Here is a 10,775-nt window from a genome sequence, read left to right as displayed (position 1 = left end):
GAAACAAATTAATAATAACAACCCACCTGCTTTAGTAAGATGGTTATGTAATTTTGTAAAGCAGTAGTTAATTTGTCTCTGCTCGTGTAGTGAAATATGTGTTTTGACCACCAACTTTGTGTTGCACCACTTTGCACCTGGATTAGCTGTCCAGTGTTTACCAGTTAAACACTACATTTTGTATTCAGTTTAGCCTTATATTCATTCTGCCTATTGACTTTATCATGGCATTAGACACTGCCATGTTAATGTCTGACCGTACTTTTCCACATTGTAAACTGTGCATTCTGTCTTGTTTTCATGCTCTTTCTCACTGAAGAGCTAGTACATAATATGGAGAAGTTAGTCAGTCAGCCAGCAATGATAAGGATGTACTAGACTGATGTTTATGGTACAACAGGGAACGGCTTAGGCTTGGGAGAGACACCTTGGGAAACTGGCAAGTTACAACCTGTTTCTTTCAACCCTGACCTAAACTAGCCAGCATGTTTGAATTGCGAAATCAGGTTTTTTTTTTTCCAGAAAACTCCTTTTGTTTTTTTCAGATATAAAAAGACTCAGTGCGACAGTGAGAGTGTGAGTGGACTCAATCAGAATTCTATATGTCGGACGCCTGATATCTTTCCCGTGAGGGTGGAGACCTCTTTCGCTGTCGTACGGGGTCATCGTCTTGCTGGCATGAGAAAGATAAAGAACTTGGCAGGCCTGATGGTGAGGCATTTTTACTTCAATATTTGCTTTGCATTATAAAATAAATACATATATTTGCTGTGTACATTGCAGTGGAGAATCATTTTGGTATATTTTCCTTTCATTGCTGTGACTATTTTAAATGTGTGCTTTCGACATGCTAATCTCCTTTTAGAAACCTTGTGCTGAACTATGTCTTCTTTGAACTAAGAAGTGCATTCCAGAGATTTTTGTCAGCTCGGTCATTAGTGAAAGCAAAACAGCTCACTGCTGAAGAGTATAATCCAGGCAACTACAGAGGGTAAATAATATAGCGTCTCTTCGTTAGTTGAGCTGAGATAACACACACTCATACATAAGGTTAATATTTGCAGAGAGATATAAGATCAGCTAAGAGGAGGGGTCACGTATGGTGGCATCTTGATATGATAAGAGGTGCCATCAAATCACTATCTTGAGTGCAGTCTTAGTCAAAAATGTACTTCCAGTTATAGTACTGCCTCAGTTTCCAAGAAGATACTAGACATTTGCTTGAAACATTGTGGTAACCCTTTGAGGAGTGTGTGGTCTTTTCAGTAATCAAAGAAGTGATTAGGAGCTTACCTTTGATGCTGTTCATCCCCGTCAGAACTGTATCCATTTGAAGAAAGAAGAAGATATTGGGTGTAGGATCGTGTGAGTCTCTTAGCTCTGGTAATGCACCATGCGACACGAAGCAGCTGTGTCACACCTTTTGGCATCATGGGAGATGTCTGTCCCCAAATACCCAATAGTGGGCGATGCAAGCGTTTTATAGGTAGCTAGGATAATATCATGATTTATTACGAAAATGTCATGTTACCAGAGAACAAAGTGTCAGGGCTAAGTTAGTTATGTAGAATTTAGAGCATTTCACTATATATCATATCCTATGTCAGTAGGGATAGTGAAATCCACGGAATGTCATCATTCAAGTCATTCTGATCTATTTTAGTCTGAAAATCCAGCAGTCAGATGCTACCTGAATCTTTCTTTACTCTGTGAGCAAAAAAGACACAAAAGCACAGAAACCTGCTTGTCTCTTAAATATTTACTACTCTTTGTGCAGCCTCGGTCTGTATTACTTATAATACCCCAGGGGTGGAACAGACATGCGCACCTGCTTTTTGCACCCCCTCAGCAATATGGTGTTACAAAAGGGGCCACAGAAGTTTGTGCAGCCGTTTCTGTGAAATTGATAGCACTGGTGCACAAGAACTAACTTCAGAGGCCATTCCCCCCATTTGCATGGGGTCTTGGTCCTATGTACATGAGCGAATCACTCTGACTTTGTGCCTATGACATATTATGAATGTGGGAGCAGAGGCAAACATTGCCTTAGGAGGCGCACTGACACCGCACCACAAAAAGATGGTACAAAGTCAGTGTGCCCATGAGGGCAGTCCTCTGGAAGGGGGAAAGGGAGTCCAATGATGACCCAGATATCCCCAAGGAGGCAGGGGCAGTCACTCATTACACCTGCCTGTAGGGGGTTCTTTAACACCTCTTTAAAGTGCAGGCAGGTTTCCGCCTGCACAAATAAATACGAAGTGTCTCTAAAGCAGCTGCTCCATATTTCACTCAATGTTCTGCCAGAGCAGTGCAAGTATGAGGCTGCCTGCGGGCAACCATTCATACTAAAAGGCCATTCATTGTAATAGGGCACACTGTCCCTGACTACACTTGGCGCACCTATTCAAAGATACTATGTGACGCAAACAAGGCCAGTGTGCTCTTTCAGAAGTAGGGACCCTGGAGTTATTATCAGTCTTGTTCATCTTTTCTTCCTGAATGCGATCCTGTTAAATCCCTCACCAACCACTTCCTGTAGCCCCGTGTGTATGGTGTTTATTATAGGTTCCTCTAGCAAAATCCGAGGCTACGATGAAATTAATTTGAAATCGTGGTCCCAAGTCGTTTGTTGCAAAGACAGAACAGATAGTTGAGCACCAGTCACCTCACTGCCAGAGGAGTCAAGAATGAAGCAGTGTGGAAGTCACACAGAAACTGAGGGTGTGAGAGCGAACATCAATCAGTGCACAGAAATCCAGAAGCAACGGCAGGATCCATACACACCAGGAACCTTTTCAAATTCCAGTTCAATCAAATGGTTACCATGGAGGTCCAATCGGTGTTGTTTGGGATGAAAGTGGGAGAAGTCAATGTTGGTGTGCATTGAATTTTGTACACACAATGTCGCCCGATGGCTGCTAAAATCACTATTATAAGAAGCTAGATCTAACCTGCACAGCCCTCAAGGAGAGAAGCAGTGAAGCTGCAGTGGCATCTGGCATCCCTCCACATGTTTGCCAGTACCCATGCAGCCCTCCTATTTGATAAGTAAGCATTGTTATATTAAATTTAGTATCCTGCTTTGTGTTGCTTTTCTACAATTCTTGGTGAAAATGCATCTGACAAAACGAGAATGTGAATAACGTAGCTGCTTCGTTAACGAAATACCCTCTTATTACTGCTGCAGTAATAAAGACACAATTATGCAAGGTCTCTTAAAAACTGATATGTTCCTACTGAAGGTACACTTTTAGACTCCGAATTAAAAATATTTGTGAAAACCTGTTGTATTTCTTGTAAATATGTAGTGTTGTAATTGTTTAACTTCAAGTGTGAAGGAAAATCCTGCCTTTGAAGAAAGAGCTTGAGCACAAGCAAATTATGCGTAGTTTGACTAAAAATCTAGTGCTACCTCGATCCACAGCTCTAATTTAGCCACTGGAGGAGGGGGGGTGCACCAAACAAAATGCAAATTTGTTAATTTGTGCGAGGTATAACTTTTACAATTGGAACTACCCAGTGCTTGAAATGGAAAAATAGAAGTGCAGGCACTCTGTACCAGAGTACCTGCTTGTTTCTGAGAAGTGCCCGTACTCTCCTATGAAAAGTATTACGTTTTTCTTGAGAAGAGCAGGTTCTCTCCCAGCAAATTCACCATAGTGGTGAAATTCCTACATGAGTAATCCCATTTGTGAGGCTAAAACAGCCTCCGATTCTTTCAATCAGGAATTGCATCTTGCCATTCAGTCACCTCCTATGTTGGTGAGGACATACGTTTAAAAAAAACTGAGCGGAAAGATGCAACGCTGACAAATATTACCTAAAATTAAGAACAATCTAAGGCTGTAAATGAGGAATGGCGAAAGGGAAGTAGATGAATCTGGCGGTGACACTGTCCAGTACCACATTCTGCTTCTAACAAGAACATTTACAATCACTTTTATTTGCACTTTCCATGCACTTTGTAACGTGCAAGAGTTGCTACTGTCCCAGTAAAATATGTGGTACCCCCAAAAAAGTATGAAAAAACCCTTAATAAAACAATTGCTTCTGTTGTTCTTTTGAAGAGGTCTGAAGACGGTTTGCCCTGGTGAAAGGCGAGGAGGTGAGTCTGGTCAGGGCGAACATGTTCTGCGATTCTGGAACACGTACTTAAGGCGCCCAGCAATGGTGGAATTTTTCTAATTTCAAACCCATAAAAATGTTTTCCTTGTAGCACACTCAACAAGACAGCAGCAGACCTATCACTGCCCCACGGCTTCTTTGCCATTAAAACCTCTCTGCGCTTCTTCCGGTTCGAGCCCGCTGTTCCTGGACCCATTCCTGGATCAGCTGGTGCGCAATGGCCCACTTGGGGGGCACCCAGAGGGGGGTTGAGTCGTCGTCTCTTCTAGAAGGCGTATGGTCTCTGCTCAGAGCCTCCTCCACCTCCGCCACGTTGAACCACCGTGCTGACTCCAACTCTAGTTTGTTCACACTCAACTAAAAAAAACACAAAAACATTTTTTAAACTCGGATACGTTTCACCTTAATTTTATATGAATATAAACATGTTTTCATCTTTCATTACAATATGATCGCTCTGTTTTTCACGACACGTCTTTGAAACAAAACAATATGTTGTATAAATTGTCTGGACTTTTTAAAGCCTTAAAGATCTCTTAAAATTACACCTGCATTAAAATATAAATAGTTCCTGAGAGTGATGTTCACTCAGGCGGTGAATGCTTGGACAAAACCACCCTGAAAAAAAGGTAATGACTGCTTCAGTGTACGGCAATAAGAAAATGATTACTCCCTCCCAGGCTTAGACGTAAGGCTAAGCGCGAGGCATGTCGAACAGGGCAGGCACTGGCATGACATTTCGTACAATGGAATGCAGAGAAAACAGGATCACTGGAGCTTTTTACTAACCAAGACTCCAGGGCCAGTGTGAACAAGCTGTACGTACTATCGAAAGATGGTGTAATACTCCATGAAGCAAATTGAGGACTTTGCACATTTCACATACGTGTGAACAATACTGGTTTAATAAAACCATGGCCCCAAAAATGAATTAATTTGCAAAAACGTATACCAAGATGTTTTTGTAAATACAGTGCATACTCCTCTGTGTATTCACCACTACAATGATTCCCACTCTGGGGGATAAGAGGAAGGAGGAGGAGGTGGAGTGCGATGATGTAACCGGCCAGGACTACACCGTTTACTGGAAGGGGAGATTAGTGTTTAGAACTCATGTCTTCTGCTGCAGTCAGCAGCTTATCCACTAGGCGGCGTCTTTCCACCGATGTGACTTCTAGATCACTGAAACCTTCACTCCTTTTGCCCTTGAGCTGCAAGACAACCTATTCTGTCACTACAATACAATCAATGTATTTTTCCACAAAAACTACAGTCATTGACGGCACAATATGATCCTCGCTGTTTCTGCGAATATTTACACTTTCTACTTGGTTAAGTAAGTACTTATAGGATATACTCTTAGCTGAAATGCAAACAAAGCCTTGCAAAGTCTCCGGGCACACACTTTTCCCCACTATTAACAGTCCTATACTGTCACCTTTACAGTCATATGGTGTCACCTTTACAGTCTGCCACCTTTACAGATTCAGTTCACAATGTTCTTTCAGTTCAATCCTCTGCATGCTGTGTCACATATATGACGTAAATCTTCACCAATAGGGAGACATTTTTTGAATTTCACTTTTTAAGTGGATCGCTCACACCATACCATTTTTAGGATCAGTAAATTCACCACCTAAGAGCATTTACACACGGCCTTGCATCAGGATATCAATATAAAACGAATATACATATAATAATATCAATGGAACTCATTTACATAGGCTCAAATCCGTCCGCTGTCCTCCAATGGACATTCGTGCTGGTCATCTGTTTGGTGTTTTGTCCACTTGCACGGTGTTGTTTCTTGTTCTACTTAATTTGAGGTAGCAGTGCGAGACCCCCACAAAGGAATGCTATAAACATTTTAGATTAAAAAAGCTTAGGATGACGTTTTTGATTTTTCAACTTGTGATATCTTACACATACAAAAATAGAACGTGTCAGCAGCTAAGGACAGTCGGGCCTACCCAGTCACATTACGATTGTCGCTACTGCAGTATAACAGGCCCTAAACGGTCTTTGATATTAACATCAGGGGCCCGTATCTATAAATCTATAAAGCGATCTACGGGGCGGGGTCGGGCCGATATCGTCTGTGGAGAGGAGGTCATTATATATAGTTACTATCCGGGCCTGGCGGAAAAAATGGCTCTAGCAATGAAGCGCTGTGGTGAAGAGTGATAAGTCCTATGAGAGTTTGAGAGAAGCCGATTTATTTGTAAAGTTCGTTTTTGCAGTCAAGCCGGCAGCTGGACCGAAAAGCACAAATAGGGCGGTGAAACGTTTTGGCAGAATTGGATTAGAAATGGATTTAGGCTCAGGCAGCAGCAGATTATTTTTGATGCAGGGAAGCCATATTGAAGTATGATACAGTGTTTCTGTATTCAAATATTTTGGGATGTAATTGTGCCCCCACTTTTTCTGCCATGGTTTTGGATAAAACAATAATGTACAACCTTCTTAGGGTTTACAGTGTGACGATATCTGGAAATATTGGCGGGTGGGGGGTCTCTGATCACGTTAATATGATGTTTATGAGATGAAGGATTATCATGGGGGATTGCTTATGGTTTGTGTAACTACGAGCACATTACATGGTAATTCCATATGATGCTTTTCTGTTAACTTGCAATGCTCATAATGATTATGTGGTATTATATAATGTCCGATTGTGAATATGGGATTTTAAAATCGTATGGCAGAGGATGAGTCAGACCTTGGTGTCTGTGTCAAGATTATTATCTATTATCCCTTGTAGAGGGGAGACCTGCTTTCGTTGCTATGATGTCAATATGATACTATAGATAGTACATACTTGAAAGGATATACCCTAAGCTTATTTCGATTTTTAGTTCTTTATATATGTATCGCGCAGCACTGAAGAAGACCCAGAGTCTTCGGAAACACGTGTTGGTTGTAGTGTTTTGTTGCACACATTCAAGATTGATGTTCTCAAATTTTAGGCTGTATATTTCCAAGCAAACATGAGATTTGATGTTCTACAACACTTCAAGAGACATTTAACAATTAAAGACAGACGTTTTGGTACATGGACTGTTATTTCCCCACAGATTAACTACGGTTTGCATTAATATATATATATATATATATATATATATATATATATATATATAAAATTCATGTCTAGATATTTTGAAGGACAAATGTACATGTTACCCCGTGGTAGTCGCCACTGGGTAGTTGTACTTGGGACTAAGTTTCACTATGAGAAGCATTTTTGTGTTTGCTTATAATTTTGACGCTGTTTGACAAATCTTCACAAAACTTTAAAAAAATGCTCATTAAACTCAACTCTTCCCCAGAAAGTTTCAAGGTGATCTATTAAGCATGGGCCAAGAAAAAAACGGGGTCCCTAAATGTGTTTTTCTCATTTCTTTTTCCATAGGAAAATTAGACACAGCTACAGCCAAAACAGAATTACACCAAATTTGTCTGAAAGCAAGCCATTGGTCCAGAAAGTGTGCTTTTTGTGATGTGGTGTGACTCCGTTTGTAGTTTTTGAGAAAGGAAAGTTTAACAAGTATAGATATTTTACCCCACAGAGCCAACAGATCGCTAGATACGATCGATTGTTTTCCATCACATCAACGAAGAAGTGCCGAAAGCCATTTTAGGACTTAGGAACTCTGTCCCCTGTTCTGAGAAAAAGTCTAAAAAAACATGAGTGGCAGTGAATGGGCACCTTGCCCCTCTAAGCCTGATGTAGGGTCCCAGCAGGATCACTGCTAGTTCCAAAAAAAGCAATTCTAAGGCAAAATGGAAGTCTCCTACTTTGGCAAGAAAACCCCTTGGGATAGTCCAGGGCTCTGTGGGAGGCAGCACATTATTTGTAGGAGAGCAGCATGCGCTCCCTCCCCGAGTCGTTAGGCTTTGGGGATCCCGTCGCCCAGGGCAACTATTCATATAAAATAAAATTGCACGTGCCTCCCTCCCAATGGCTTCTTGAAGGCCCTCAATACCTCGCCCCACTGTTGCCTAACATTTTTATTAAGGGAAGGGGGTGCACGGCCCCCCTCCCAGAACCTTCATTAGGCCCTGGGTACCCCATACTCCTGGGTAACTGTTTATATAATGGAGATTGTTGTGCCCTCTATCCCCTTGCCTCTTAGAGGCAACAGAAAGCGAATTCCCTGGGACCTATGACTAATATTAAGGAGACGGGGCGCAGCCCCTCTTACCAGAGCCTTGAACAGTCTTCAGGACCCAACCCCAGGGCCTATAATTTAAATAAGGTGTGGAGGCATGTGGCCTCCTCTCCCCAAGCTGATGATTGGCTCCAGCGACCCTAACCCCCCAGGGTCTGATGTGTTGGAGGGTCCTGGGAACCTCATTCCTGGCACATTGTAGTTCCGTGTCTGCACTCTCTCGGGCAGGGAAAAACATTGTTCCTGCACAGGCGGCAGCAGTGAAATATGCTTTTCCCACCTGGAAGGATGCAAAGTAATAGAGCTAGCTCCCATCAGCACCTTATATGGTTCTAGCAAGGGAGCATGATGGGGTCATGGGGGGGTTGGAGATTCCCTGCAGCCCCCAATGAGGGAGTCTTTATGGGTGGCCCGGATGGGCATCTGGACACCTACCTTTATAAAAAGTGACTGGCTCCGACCAGGGGATCCAATAGTGGTCACAGAGCCCTGGGGCTCCCACCACAGCCCCCAACAATGCTATGTTCTGGGTGTCATGAAACAAGCAGGCACCTGGGCAGCCAATGATAAAAAATAAATAAAATGCTGTCTTCCATTGGCACCCATGATTGGCACTGGCTGGAGAGCCAGTTCCTCCCATGCCCCCCCAACCCTAAGAACAGTGTGAGTTTCCTAGGTAGGCACTGGGCTACTACAATTAAAAATATTTAAACAAAAAATGAATAATAAATGAAGATCAGGAACCAATAATTTATTATTAATTGCTCTAGCAAACAGTGCCCCATAATGACGTAGTGCTTTTTTGAGGAATATATATTCTTGCCATATATTTTTAAAGCAGTCCGAGCTGGAGATATATGCTCTTCAGCTGGAGTGCAGGGACCTCTAGTGGTAAGTCTTATGACTGCACTTTGCGGCCTAAAAAAAGTTCGAAAAAACTCTAACACACTGTTAATGTTCTTTTTGAAGGCTTTACTATAAACATTGTATCACAACCAAAGTTATTACACCTTGCAATGTGTGAAGTAATGAAATATACCTTATTAGAGACTTGTTGAGAAACCAAATAGTTCTTTATTTATATTAATGTGCTATTCCCTTGATAAAGACTGTAGGCCCTGATACTATTATTTAGTTTTTTTGAGTCTTAGATAAAACCAGTAGTTCTGCCTTACTAAAAATTACATCTTTTATATAGTTACATGTCATAGCCAGCCATGGGTGGAGGTGGTGGACTGGGTGCCAGCAGGGGAGTTGGGCACAGTGCCTGGCAACAAGCCAACAGCTGTGTATGGTTGTTGTTTGGAAGCGAAGAAGGGTTGGGTGCAGGACCTCCCGCTACACATGGACATCTTACTTTAGCTTGGGAAAAAACATAGAAATTCACTGGAAAACACAAAAGTGTAAGTGATAGTTATAGTTAGGTATTTCAAAACCTTGTACAGTCACTTAAAAAACAAAGGATAAAGGGAGATATAGATAGGTCGAAATGTCAGTTAAAACATACCGTTTTACATGAACAAAACCACTGAAATTCACCAGCTATAGTTAACTCATGTAACTGAAACTCATGCCCTAAAGTAACTATAACGCGCTCCCTCACCATGTACTGTGAATTACTTCACATATTACATTACTGACAGCATGTTCCATGACATAACTGATACCATGACTGCAACATATGAAATTACATTTTTGATAACAAGACTGTGTGTGGTAGGGGCACGTGTTTCGCTCTTGTTAGGAGCATTTATGCAGCACTCTAAGCCTGAAAAGGTATTGTTTTCACTTATATTGGGTGCTCCCTTGTGTCTGGACAAAGCTATACCTCACTGAAGAGCTCATAAAAAGAGCAAAACACGTGGCAAGGATTGCTTTAATTTATTCCAGGTTGGATAGGATTGTATTTTACCAATTCAAAGCTGTAGTACTGTGCCTGGAGTGGTAAAAGGCTTTTGTCATTTTTCAGCTTGGCATGGATGGCACTGGCTAACCCTATGCTTAAGGATTTTGCTGTAAAAATGTCAAAATACTTTTGTCACTTTCTAGCTCAGCATGGATGGCACTGCGCTAATCTTATGCCTAAAAACTTTGCTAGAAAAACAGACATTTGTAGTGTGCTGGTGTTGTAGGGTCCTGTATATAGGAGCTGCTCTCCACCTGAACTTGGGAACTACCCAGAGTTCCTTGCTGCCTTCTTTGCGCGTGCACACACACACACACACACATATATATATATATATATAATACCTACTGGCAGTTGCCAGTAGGTAGTTATAGTTAAGACCATGTTTCTATAGAACAAAACGTTTTTTGACTTGCCTGTATCTTTGGTACTGTTTGACAAACCTCAACAAAGCTTTCCAAAAAAAGTCGCCAAGTGATTGTTGTTGTGCACAGGAAGTTTCGGGTTGATCTGTCCAGCAGGAGCCGAGAAAAAGGGGGCTCAAAAACATTTTGTTTCCCATGTTAATTCTCATA

At 41.7% G+C, this 10,775-nt stretch overlaps 1 protein-coding gene across 4 annotated transcripts in view; it reads right to left on the bottom strand.

Moving 5' to 3' along the window:
• Positions 1–204: 204 nt before the first annotated feature.
• The window catches only part of NUDT13 (nudix hydrolase 13), a 582,976-nt gene continuing 572,405 nt past the window's right edge, over positions 205–10,775 (bottom strand). For all 4 annotated transcript variants that reach the window (XM_069240400.1, XM_069240401.1, XM_069240402.1 and 1 more), the window contains one exon: positions 205–4,482. In XM_069240400.1, coding sequence (XP_069096501.1) covers positions 4,270–4,482 — 213 coding nt within the window. In that variant the 3' untranslated portion in view covers positions 205–4,269. The remainder of the gene's footprint in view (positions 4,483–10,775) is intronic.

Source organism: Pleurodeles waltl, chromosome 6 (genome assembly GCF_031143425.1).
Source record: "Pleurodeles waltl isolate 20211129_DDA chromosome 6, aPleWal1.hap1.20221129, whole genome shotgun sequence".
NCBI lineage: Eukaryota > Metazoa > Chordata > Amphibia > Caudata > Salamandridae > Pleurodeles > Pleurodeles waltl.
Note: the sequence above shows the minus strand (reverse complement) of the source record. Positions and strands in the feature narration are given on the sequence as shown.